The sequence below is a fragment of the Sus scrofa genome, chromosome 14, assembly GCF_000003025.6.
Source record: "Sus scrofa isolate TJ Tabasco breed Duroc chromosome 14, Sscrofa11.1, whole genome shotgun sequence".
Lineage (NCBI taxonomy): Eukaryota > Metazoa > Chordata > Mammalia > Artiodactyla > Suidae > Sus > Sus scrofa.
In genome coordinates this window covers 74,715,409-74,727,875 of record NC_010456.5, presented here as the reverse complement: position 1 = coordinate 74,727,875, position 12,467 = coordinate 74,715,409, and the positions used below count along the sequence as shown (strand labels likewise).

Below are 12,467 nucleotides of genomic sequence, written 5' to 3'. Positions count from 1 at the left end.
AAACCCAACTGTGGGAGGCACTGATCCAAGGACGGCAAGTTTGGGACTCTGCTGTCCCATGCTGGAGTGTTTCTGAGTCCCCTCATTGTCTGTCTCACACACATTTGCTTTGCAATTCCACAGCCACCGTAGAGAGATGACCGGCAGTGGTCTGGCCCTGTCTTCTCTTAGAAAACAGTAGACATGGCTTGAAAATCTGCCACTTCTAGTTGTGTGACCCTTGACAAGCTACATATCCTCTCTGTGCTTTCATTTATTAAAATTACAGCAGTGGGGGATTCCCCTTTGTGGCACAGTGGAAACCAATCCAACTAGCATCCATGAGGATGCGGGTTTGATTCCTGGCCTCGCTCAGTGGGTCTGGGATCTGGTATTGCTGTGGCTGTTGGTGTAGGTCGGCAGCTACAGCTCTGATTAGACCCCCTAGCTTGGGAACTTCCATATGCTGCAGGTGCGGTCCTAAAAAAAAAAAAAAAAAAATTAGAGCAATGGGAACTCAGAGGACAAAGGGGTGGTGTCTGGTTGTGTGATTGAAGGTGGCAGCATATGAACTAGACTTCAAAGGATGGTTGGGGGTGCATATCTAAAGGCAGGGGTCAAGGTCAGGATGGGATTCCAGGAAGTTAAGACAAAGGACCAAAGGCCCAGGGGAGGATGGCGTAGAGCAGACTGAAGGGAACAGTGGGCACAGGACCTTAAGGGTAGTAAGCGGCTGTGGAACCAGAAAGAGGGATTAGAGGAAGACCTAGCAAGCCCTGAAAGCCAGGCCAAGGAGTCTGGATTGAGTGCTGTCGGCAGAGAAGAGCAGGGAAGGAGGTGGAGCTGGAGGGAAGGTAATGGGACACTCACTGGATACTTTCTAGAACCTAACCCAGAGACACTCAGCTGGCACACAGGCAAATGCACAAGCAAACATGCATACTTTTAGGGTCAAGTGTGCTCTTTGAATTCTGGCTCCCCAGTGCCTACCAAGCACAGTGGTGGACGCAGGGGAGGGTGAAGTGCACCAAGGGGAAGCTAGGTGGATATATAGAAAGGAGAATGGGAAGATGGATGGATGGGTGGGTGGACAGATGCATGAATGAGGATGAATGGATGCACGGGTGGATGGGTGGAGGGAGTGTTCAGTGGGTGGGTGGACAGATGGACAAATGGTTGATGAGGGGATGGGAGAAAGAGAAGAAAGTGGATACAGAGATGGATAGGTGGAGTAGGGAAGAGAGAGGTGGATGAAGGAAAAGATTAACAAATGATGTCTGGCTGAAGGATGGATGGATGGATGGATGGATGGCCACTCATGCCCTGTGGATCCCACACAGACCCCACTGCCTCCAGACACAGTCCTTGCAGTAACAGAGGTCTTGGCTGGAGCCCCTACCCATGGTGAAGACCTGGCCCACGTCCTCAGAGTCATTGGCAAGGGCCCGGAAGTAGTGGATGGCCAGGATGCTGTAGAAGACAAGGCTGTTGTTGCCAATGTCTGCGTCCAGGGCCAGCACCTGGATTAGCTCCGAGCCCACTTTGGCGTCGGTGGCCACTCCTGCAGGAACGGGCAGGCGAGTGTCAGTGGCAGCGCAGAGGGCTCCCCGTGCCCCAGGCCCAGGCCCTGGCCCCTGCACCTGCAGTGTACTCGGCCTTGGTGAAGCGTGGCGGCTGGTCGTTGATGTCCTCCAGCATGACACGCACTTCCTGCAGGGTGAGGTCAGTGACCAGGTCAAGGGCTAGGGAGGGCCCACGGGGAGGTGTCCAGCTACGATTGCTTGAGGCCTTGACAATGAGGGAGAAGACGGCTTCGCGCTCTCTGTCCAGGTCCCGCAGCACCAGCAGGCGCCCATCCGGCTGTAGATGGAAGTTCTTCTCATCGTTGCCGGCTGAGGGTGGGACCATGGCACAGGGTAAGGGGCAGAGCTGGGCATATTTGGGTCATCTCCAGCCCCAGGGTAGGTAGGGCACTAGCCCCCTCAGGCCTCACCTGCAATGAAGTAGTACACGATGGCATTGGGGCCCTCATCTGCGTCCATAGCGCCTGTCACATTTCCCACGAGGGTGCCACGCGGTGAGTGCTCGGGCACGGTCAGCAGCTGGTACTGGGGACTGCCTTTCTGCAGGGGGAGAAGGAGCTCAGGGGAGCCCAGGGAAGGCCTGAGCTTCCGGCTCCTGCCAGAGGGCCCTCGGCAGTGCTCATGTGGGTGCTGTGGGGTTTTTTGCCCACATCTTGCAAGGTAAGCAGAACTACTGAAACATCAAGGGAGCCAGGGCTGGGCTGGAGAGACTCCAGCTCAGGCCTCAGGGAGTGTCACCCAGTGACATCCTCCATGGGGTAGGCTGGGCTTGGCATGTTCTCTGAAGCCTCCCAGCACCCAGATGGATGTTTTTTCTTTCTCTACCATTAGGAGAGCAATTTTTAAATTTCTTTTTAGGGCTGCATTTGTGGCACATGGAAGTTCCCAGGCTAGGGGTTGAAGGAAGCTGTAGCTACTGGCCTGTACCACAGCCACAGCAATGCAGGTTCAGAGCCACGTCTGTGACCTACACTGCAGCTCACCGCAACACCAGATCCTCGACCCCCTGAGTGAGGCCAGGGATCGAACTTGCATCCTCATGGATACTAGTCAGATTCATTTTCACTGTGCCACAACGGGAACTCCCAGATGGATGTTTGAACAAGCAGGGCACCTGTACATACACACACACACACACAATCTCCAGGGAATATCACATCCCATGTGCACACAATAAGAGCAAACCAACAGGTTGGAGTCTTTGTCCATACAAGGAGCTCAGCCCCAGCTCACTAAAGCAGAACTATTTTCAGGCTTCTTGCGTGATCGTGCATGCAAACATGGGAATGTCAGCTCCTGAGTCAGGCATTTTTGACTGCTGGGTAGTGCCTTGACATAGTAGCTGCTCAATAACTAGTTGCTCTGTGAAGTGCTGTGCAGTTTCCACACGTAAGCGTGTGCGCACTGTGCTTGCAGGCAGGTGGGTCCCTGTGTGGCTGTGACCAGGGCAACGGATGGGTGAGCTCACTGGAGGCCTCACGAAGAGGGGCTCGTTGTCGTCAATGTCCTCCAGGGCCACCTGCAGCGGCTGCATAGTCTCATAGGGCACTGGCTGGCCCAGGTCGCTGGCCACCAGGATGAGCTGGGGGCAGAGAAGTGCAGTCAGAGACGGAGATGAAGGGCCCCTGGCAGGCACCCACCGAGGACAGGTCACTACTCTCAAAGTTCTAGGTGGGGACATGGTGGCCCTGTGCTCGGAGCCTTTTCCTCAGCCCCGCCCCTTGCCCTGGGCCCACCCCTCGCACTAGGCCCCGCCCCCTTACGCTGTACACTGCCTGCTTCTCGCGGTCCAGGCGCTGTGCGGTCTGGATAAGGCCACTGATTGGGTCGATGGTGAAGTACTCCCAGTCCCGGTTGCCTGTGGTCTTCAGGAAGCTGTAGCGCACGGCCCCATTGAGGCCCTCGTCCTTGTCTGTGGCGTAGACCTCGTACACGTTGGAGTGCAGCGGGATCTCCTGCAGGGGGCGGGGGAGGGAGGCTCCTGGGGCACATTGAAAGAATCCCAGCTCCCACCTCCAGGCCCAATGGAACACTTGTTCTTTCGCCTTCCTGGCTGACTGTCCTCACCACCTCCAGCATCCTTATGAAATGCCCGTCTGCTTGGCTGAATCCTTCTGGAGCCTGAGCATCTGCTACAACAAACCTTCAGCCCACCTCCAGCCAAGGCCACTGTCCAGCCTGGGATCCACTAGGCTCTGGACTCTCTATGGGTGACTGCCCTTCCAGGGACTGTCCCATCCCTCCCATCCTGCTGCATGCTGAGGCTTGGAAGACAGACGGGAAGCCCAAAGCTGAGGCCACAGCCGCCCTCTGTTCCTGGGTCTGTCTTGCTCTCTGCTACCCTAATCACAGGAGCTCCAGGTACCCCCAAACAACTCCATTCACCCAATGGGTACCTGAAAATGGGGGGCAGGCAGGAGACACGGTGGCCAGAGACTGGACATCTGGGTTCTAGTCTGTTACTAAGTTACCATGTGACCTGGACACGCCACTTCGCCTCTTTGATCCGTAGTGTCTACAGTCCCTTAAGTCTGAGACATCAAAAAACCTGACATCCACTATTGGCCCATGAAAAGGCTGCCAAGGGCACAAGAAAAAGAGCATGTTTCTTGGCTTTTAGTTCAAAAATTATCAACTCAGCATGGTTTCACTGTTTTATCTCATTGATCATGACAATCAGAAACTCCAAATGGCAGTTAACGTCTAATTGATAGAAAGTAGGATGACAGACATAACTACTTAACAAATGCTGGTTGTTTGGAAGACATGCATCTTTCCAAATAGGAATGTCTTGAAGTTCCTCTTACTAAAAACTTAGTAAAGGGGGCCATTAGGATGGAAAAGAACTAGATTATTATTATTATTTTTTCCTTTCTGGCTGCATCTGCAGCATGTGGAAGTTCCTGGGCTAGGGACTGAACCTGTGCCACACCAGCAACCAGAGCCACTGCAGTGCAACACCAGATCCTTAACCTGCTGTGCCACAGGAGAACTCCTATTATTATTAATTTATGCCCTGCTTCATTCTACGAAAAAATTTGAGGCAGCTTACAATAATGTATACAATAAGAGTGAACAAGTTAAAAAAGTCGGGGTGAAAAAAGAAACAGTTGGCAGGAAGATAGAAACTGAGGGATGGGAGGTAAGGCATGTGGACTAAATCCCTGTGACATCATTCAAGATGAGATGACCACTATGAGCTCCCTAGTGGGCAAAGCAAAGAGGACCACTGCATCACTGCAATAGACACAGGTAAAAGCAAATTACAAGGTAAAAGCACAGTATCTCCTAGAGCTCAGCACTGGGAAAAATTTCTCCCATGGGACCTCTAAGAGGAGATTGAGTGACAGCAAGGACTTAACACTGACATTCTGAGATGTGGAGACATGCGGAAGTTTGGGGAGCAAAGAACAAGTGGGAGACACTGCCAGTGTTCCATCAAGAAGCATTCTGGACTTGGGTGCCGAGAGAAAGGAGGGCAAGGGCAGGGGTCAAAGGAGTACTTCCCCATCTTTAGCAGGCAACTGAGAGCAAGATATGAAAGAAGAATTGGAGACAGTCAGAAGCTCAGCCACTTCCCCTTGTTTCTTATTTTGATGCTCAAGTCCCAGGCTGTCTCCACACTGGTATCAGCAGGAAGAGCAGACAGACGGAAGGGGCTGTGTATTTATTTTGAGAGACAAATATGGGGGAAGTGACTTGTGTGGGAGATGGTCTTTCTTGGCAGAAATCTAGGAGCAAGAGGTGGGGCATCTACTATTATTAGCCACATTTTGCAGATGAAAAAGACAGACTCAGAGAAGTCACTTGCTTAAGGTTGTTTGGCTGGTAAGCGATAGAGTCGGAGGTGGACCAAAGAGCTTCTGCTGGCACAGCCCGTATTACTAACCACTGCTCAATACTGCCCCGTGGGGCACTCAGCCGGCCTGGTCCCTGCTCTGGCCTCCGTTTCCCTGCCTTTGCAATGGGAGTCCCTTCCCTCTCTCAGGCTGCAGGATGACTGCAGGATGGAAAAGCGGGCTGGATACTCAAAGGGGGTGTGGGTGGGTGGGAGGCCCCCAGTACCTCTCTGATGTGGAGGATGGTGCCATTGGGCGGGCGCACGAAGACGGGGCGGTTGTCATTGACGTCGATAACCTCCACGAGCAGCATGGTGGTGCCCCAGAGGGGGGGCTCCCCGCTGTCCGTGGCCACCACGGTCAGGTTGAACCTTTCATAGGACTGCAGGGGCCGCTTCGTGGTCACCAGGCCCGAGTCCATGTCCACGTGGAAGGCCTCTGGCAGGTGGGGCAGGAGAGGAGGGCATGGCTCTGGCCAAGACAACCTTCCCATCCTTCATGCTCCTCCTCCCCCTCCCCTCTGCCCAGCCTGGGGCTGCAGGGGAGGCAGCCTGCCCCTCCCACTGCTGGGGCATCACGGGTGGGGAGCAGGCTGCGTACCCACGCCGGGGCCCTCAAGTGAGTAGGCCAACTCCCCATTGGAGCCCTCGTCCTGGTCGGTGGCCATCATGGTGATGACCGAGGTGCCCGCTGGCTCATTCTCATACACGCTCGTGCTGAACTGGGGCTTGGAGAACTGGGGCCGGCAGTCATTGACATCCAGCACTTGGATCACCACCTGGAGGGGAGGTTGAGGTCAAAGGTCAGGAGCATATTGGGGGCTGCTTCCGGTCACCTGCTCATATAGGAGTAACCAGGTGGATGGTGCCCAGTGTTTAGTTTGAACTCAAACTTTGCTTAACCCCCTGAGCCTCTGTTTGCTTCGCTATATACTGGGAACAAGGGGATCTGATTTCTTAGGGGCTGGTGAGGCTCCTGCGTGATGGTACATGCTCAGTGCCTGGACTGAATAAACGCGCTGCAACCAGAACTGTGGTTCACAGGTCATCTGTGTCTGGGTCTTGAAGCAGGAGCTCGTCCCCACCCACCTCCTACTCTGTCCTTTGCTCCTTCCCACAGTACCCCATATCTCCAATTCTAATCTCTGAGTCTTAATGCTGGACTGTGAGTTCTCCCCTCCCAAAGGCCCTCTGGACTGGGGTTTGTGTCTGGCCTGGGACTTGGCTCTCTCTGCTGACCCCACAGCCCAGGGCGGGTCCTATGGAGTCCCCAGGCCTTTTTTTCCCTTGGCTGCTGTGGCCCTGCCTGATTGCATTGGCATCAGAGCCCTTCACAGCCACAGTTGCAAGAACTCTTTTCCGTGCACAAAGCGCTTTCCAACCTCCCATCCTACCCCCCGACTCTCCACTACCCTGGGAGGGAGGCATTCTCAGTTCCATCTCTGCCCTTGATTCCCTGCAGCTTTGACAACTTAGGCTCAGGGACTTCGGTGATAAATGCAGTGTGCTCAGCCAGTGGCCCTTAATCTGACTACAAATATTGCACTTTTCCCAACCCAGCACATTCTTATGTGACAGGACAAGATGCAGATATCTGTGAGTGCTCCAAGCTCTGTCCCCTACCTGCTAAAGAGACTTTCTCTTGGCCCGCTCAGCTTCTCACCTCCCCACCCTTCAGGAGACTTTTCTTTAGATGATCAGGTTATTGTTGGGAGACTTGGTAAGAACTGAATATAGAAAGACAGGGCTGGAAAGGGCAGAAAGAAGTGGGAGAAAGAAAAAGAAGGCAAAGCCTTGAAGTGTGGGACTTCAGAAATGGGGACAGAACTTAAAGGTGGGAAGTTGGCCTCAGAGCAACTATGTGGATGCTAAGACCTGGAATGGAAATAGGGTTGTAAATATGATCCCTTGTGAATGTTAAGAGACATAAATAAAGATATCTGCTTTATAGTTATGTTTGCTTGCTGCACGGTGTTTATTTCAATAGGACATCATGGATACCCTGGGCCATGTGGAGCCCCAGGATTTATCTGGGTTACACCCAGGTATGTTTGGCTGCCTTAGCTTGGGTTTGGCACAAGAAGTTTCTCCTACAGAGTCCCTATCTCTCTAAGCCACAGCCAGCGTGAAGTCCCAGCTAAGCTCTTGCCTTCTCCTTCCTGTCACCATGCCTCTGAGTGGAATGGGTGGCTCTCCTCCCACTCTACAGTAGCCATTCTCTAAAGACTTTGCCTGCTGCCTCCACAACCACAATGCCTTGTGTCCTTGGTCCATGAGAAGCTCTCCCACCTGCACCGAATTTTCCCGACGGTTGCTGGCTATGTCCCCAGGGTTGTCTTTGGCCAAGGCAGTCAGGATATAGTGGTCCTTCTTTTCCCGGTCCAGAGGGGACAGCACATAGATGTCACCCTAGTAAGAGGAGGTTGGAGTCAGGTCCTTCATCAATTCAACAGATATTTATTGAGCTTCTACCATGTGAAGACACTGTTCTGGGCTCTGGAGATTCAGCACTGAAAAGACAACATCCCTGCCCCGTGGAGCAATAATTCTAGTGGCTCTGCTTGCCCTCATGACCCAAGTCCCCATGGAGATGGGATGAATAGCCCAGGCTGGAGCTCACTACGCCACCAGGTATATAGTAGAACCCCATGAAGTATTCACAGTGCCAGGCCAAGAGTGTGTCTGACTGTTCACACCAAGAGGATGGAGAGAAACCCTGTTGAAAGGGCAGAGTGCAGGGGGATGTGGGCAGACAAAGGGAGGGAAAGTCCAGATCTAGCCCAGTAACTGGGGAAAGCCCTGGTCAACCACCCCCAGGCCACAGGGCTCTCTCGCTGTACTGGAACAAAGGCTTTGAACCAATCTGCCAACATTTGAAATCATCACCCATCTTTTCTCTTGAGCTGCTGCTTTCCCACAAGTCTGAGATGCATGGGAGCAAGGGGGCTATGCTTCTTCCATCCCCTGGCATTGAGGATAGGGCTATGTATACAGGAAGTGCTCCAACACTATGCCCACTTTCTGCAGCGCTTCCTATGCCTCTCTTTTGACAGTTTCAAAAAGCAGTCACATGGACTGGAATCAAGGTTTCTAGTCTGCTGGTGACACATCTCAGAAGTTTTTGGCTCACAGGCGGCTAGTTCCAAACGATTTTGGCCACTTCCTTCCATGTCTGCTTGGACAGAAAGGCCACAGTCTACAGGATGTCTGGGTCTCTGATGAGAACAGGGCTTGCTGACTTGGCTGAAAGACCTCTGAGGCTATAGATGTCCAGGTGGCAGGACTCAGAAACAGGGGTATGACTGCAGTATTTCTGGTGGTTTCTCAGCCTGCGACCCTGGGCCCTTCCCACCTCCCACTCCCCAAACCCAGGCCCTCCACTGCCCACTTACTGTGGTGGGGTTGATGGCAAACTTGCCCTCACCATCCACAAGGCTGTACTCAATGAGGGCAAAGTTGCCCGAGTCAGCGTCAGTAGCAGTGACCGTCAGGATGACTGTGTCCACAGGAACATCCTCAAAGACAGCTTCCTAGAGCCCAGTGGGCAGGGAGAAAGGATGGGCCGTGGTCAGTCTAGAGTCGCTACCCTTGCCCGAGAAACTCACTGAAGCAGATCATCCAGAGCATCAAGCTCTTCTTGGGTGGTCACTCCCACGGGACTTTAAGGCTGCCAGGGTGGGAGTGGAAGATGCCCAAAGGGCCCAAGGAATGGGCACAGGTCCCAGGACCCAATCTGTTGACCTGGCCATGCACCTGGTAGGAGAGCTGGTCAAAGATGGGATTGTTGTCATTGATGTCCACAATCTCCAGGTAGACGGGAATCTCCGCTGCCCGGGGTGGGGACCCATTGTCTGAGGCCCTCACGGTAAAGTTGAGCCAGTGCACTTCCTCATAGTCTACCGTCCGGTTGGCAATGACCTTCCCTAAGACACAGAGACACCCACTGCCATTTTGGCCACCCCTCACTCGTGGAAGCTCTCCAAAGGATGATGAGCAGGGTCTGGGGCTCTGAGGGATGGGTGGGGTCCCTTGAAGGAGGAGGTTGGCCAGGCAGCATGGCAGGCCAGAGAGCTGAGGGCAAATGACATCCAGTTGTTCTCCTTACTGGAGGGGTGAGAAAGCTTTTCACAAGTCAAAGGATGTACAGGACCTCCTCGGAGACACTTTCCTCTTGGCCTTCTTGCTCCCCTAAGGGATACTAATTGTGGAGCTTGAGGGGTGGAGAGGGTGATGGAGTATTCCAGAGGTCAAAGGGGGCTTCCATCCCGACCCAGAGCTAGGCACTCTGTCCTTGCCTCTAGTCTGGGCATCTGGGAGTGACTAGAATGTGAGCCATATTGGATCTGGTCTAGCCCACAGAGGGGCCATCGTGAGGCTCCAATGGGGGGATGAGAAGCGAGCCATGGTCCCTCCCGGAGCCTAAGCAGGCACAGACATGTCCCCCAACCCCACCTCTGGCAGATTTCCCACCTACCCGCTGAGGAGTCTTCTAGCTGGACATAGCCCGGGGGCATCAGGTCCAACAGGGTGTAGGTGATCAGCCCATTGAGGCCCTTATCAGGGTCCACGGCTGCCACAGCGATGAGTGTGGTGCCCGGGGTGGCCCCCTCCAGGATCCGCTCTGTGTAGTAGGTGATCCCAAAGGGCTTGAACTGGGGCGTGTTGTCATTGACGTCCAGGATGTTGACCGTCAGCTTGGCTGGGGGTGAGAGTGGCATGAAGGGGCCTCAACCTGGCTGGGCCAGGCCTTCCTAAGTCTCACCCAAGCCCAGAGAGGAGGATGGCAACATCTCACAGCCCACTTGGGGCCCCCTGAAGCTTGTCCCAACCCTCGGGCAGTGGCCTGACCCCTTCCTTTGGTCTGGTCATGTGCCCTTCCACAGGGAAAGGAGCTTGGGTTCTGCCCACTGGCTGGGTACCTTTAGTGGAGTCCCTGGCCCCTCGCTACACCGCCTCAGTCCCCTAACTTGTCCCATGATACAAGACTAGGAGGATCTTCAGGACCCTTTCCAGGATTCGACCTTTTATTTCCTGTCTGATTTGTTCCCTCTGTATAAGCCGCCTGGGCCCTTTGCCTTCTGAGCCTGGCACAAGTAGGAGGTGACTATGCCTTTTCTTCCTTCCTAAAAATGTGGGCCTCTGAGCAATGAAGATAAGCAGCCTGAAGCTGCCAGGCCTGTCTCCCTACCCCAGCAGCTGTCCTTGCCTCAGGGCAGAGGCCACGTGAGGCCACCCCACCCCTACATCCCCCTCCCGGGTCCCTGCTTGGCTCACATAAAATCCAGTGCCTCTAGAAGCCCCTTCCAGCTCATGCTGCATGAGCCAGGCATCCCATGTTCAGCATGCATGCCATGTTCAGCATGCATGCCCCTCTCTTCTCTGCCATGATGCCAGCATCCCCCGATGTGGTGTCTGTCTGTGGCCTCAAGTTACCTTTCCTTGCTCTTTCCTTCCTCTCAGAAGATCTTTTTTTTTTTTTTTTTTTTGCATTTTGCATTTTGCATTTTTTTAGGGCTGCACTTGCAGCACATGGAGGTTCCCAAGCTATGGGTTGAATCGGAGCTGCAGCTGCTGGCCTATGCCAGAGTCACAGCAAGGTGGGATCTGAGCCGCATCTGCAACCTACACCACAGCTCACATCAACACTGGATCCTTAACCCACTGAGCGAGGCCAGGGCTCGAACCCGCAACCTCATGGTTCCTAATCAGATTCATTTCCCGCTGCGCCACAATGGGAACTCCCCCCCCACCTGCAGATCTGAGGTTCCTGTCTCACATTCCAGCCACACCCCGATTACCAGTTCTGACAATAGGATTCCAACCTAAGTTTCAGTCCCCTTCCAGCCTCTCCCTAACAACTGGGACAAAGGGCCACCCTCAGTCTCTGTAGCTGCTACCTTCCCCACCCCTCAAGCAGCAACTACTGGCAGCTCCTGCAGCTGGGTCCTGCTGCTCCCTCCCTGGGTCCAGGCCTGTTCCGCCCTGTTCTCTCTATATGAGATGTTGTGGGAGGTACCTGGGGGGAACCTACCATTTGGCACGCTGACGGAGCGCTCTGGTAGGTCGCTGGCATTGTCAATCACTGAGAGAGTGACCTCATAGGTGGCAACCAGTTCCCGGTTGAGGGGGGACTTCACCATTACAGACCCTGTAGACCAGATCAGGTCAGGTTCAGCCCAAGGGGAACTCCCTAAAATCTGGACCTCCCAGGGGTGCTCTTGGCCAAGCCTCCCAATCCCCACCAACGATAACCATCCCCAGTGGACCTGGAACTTGCTACTCTCTTCTTTGACTGAGATGAGACCACAGCCACCTGCAAGCAGGGGGCGCATCACTCTGCCCCTCATGCACTGCTTACTAGCTGGGCAATTATTGAACCTCTCTGCACCCCTGTTTCCTCATTTGTATGATGAGGATACTTGCAGTACCACATAGGGCTATTTTGAGGATTACAACAATGAAATGAATTTATATTTGTAAAGGGCTTAGAACAGTGCTTGGCACAAAGTGCATGTTTAAAAAATGTTTCCATTCTGCAACAACATGAGGATACTGAACCACTGCACTTACACTTCAAAATGGTTATGATGGTAAATTTTATGTTATGTGTATTTTATCACAACGTTAAAAATGCTTGTATTCTAAGGGGAGCACGCATAAAGGAAGGTCAAAGCAGCTTAAGAGCCCCAAGGGGGTTCTTTGGAGGGGACAGTGGTGGCACAGGCTGGGTGGTCAGGTCCACCCCTTTGATTATGTGGGGCATGGCACGGCTGACTGGGAAAGAGCACTCTCCTGTGGCAGTGTTAGCAAGGAGGTGTTTCCTTCTCTCCTACCTATTGCCTCCCCAGCCCCTGCCTGCTTCCCAATCACAGAAGAGCCCTGCAGAGGCTTGGGCTTGAACTGGACAGACAGCTTTGCCAATCTCAGGGCCGGCTCTGTTGGGATCCTTCTTCTTTCTGCCTGTTTGAGGACCTAGTGGCTCTTTCTTTCATTGGTCTCGTCCTAGGGTGAAACCTCCTCTCTTTCTCTGTTCCCAGCTCCCTCTCGGGCACTGGGGTATCCAGGAT

General features: G+C 53.7%; 1 protein-coding gene across 13 annotated transcripts in view; it reads right to left on the bottom strand.

Annotated features, from left to right (window-relative positions):
- CDH23 (cadherin related 23) overlaps positions 1–12,467 on the bottom strand; it is a 467,077-nt gene that overhangs the window by 6,748 nt on the left and 447,862 nt on the right. For 12 of the 13 annotated variants that reach the window (XM_021072656.1, XM_021072657.1, XM_001925683.5 and 9 more), the window contains 12 exons: positions 11,432–11,548; positions 9,875–10,099; positions 9,154–9,323; positions 8,793–8,930; positions 7,690–7,809; positions 6,002–6,179; positions 5,628–5,839; positions 3,326–3,517; positions 3,031–3,144; positions 1,973–2,102; positions 1,620–1,871; positions 1,379–1,540 (listed from right to left, as the gene is read on the bottom strand). In XM_021072656.1, the coding sequence (XP_020928315.1) occupies positions 1,379–1,540; positions 1,620–1,871; positions 1,973–2,102; positions 3,031–3,144; positions 3,326–3,517; positions 5,628–5,839; positions 6,002–6,179; positions 7,690–7,809; positions 8,793–8,930; positions 9,154–9,323; positions 9,875–10,099; positions 11,432–11,548 (2,010 nt within the window). Of the gene's footprint in view, positions 1–1,378; positions 1,541–1,619; positions 1,872–1,972; positions 2,103–3,030; positions 3,145–3,325; positions 3,518–5,627; positions 5,840–6,001; positions 6,180–7,689; positions 7,810–8,792; positions 8,931–9,153; positions 9,324–9,874; positions 10,100–11,431; positions 11,549–12,467 lie in introns of those variants that run through there. The other variant, XR_002338421.1, reaches the window with a different exon arrangement.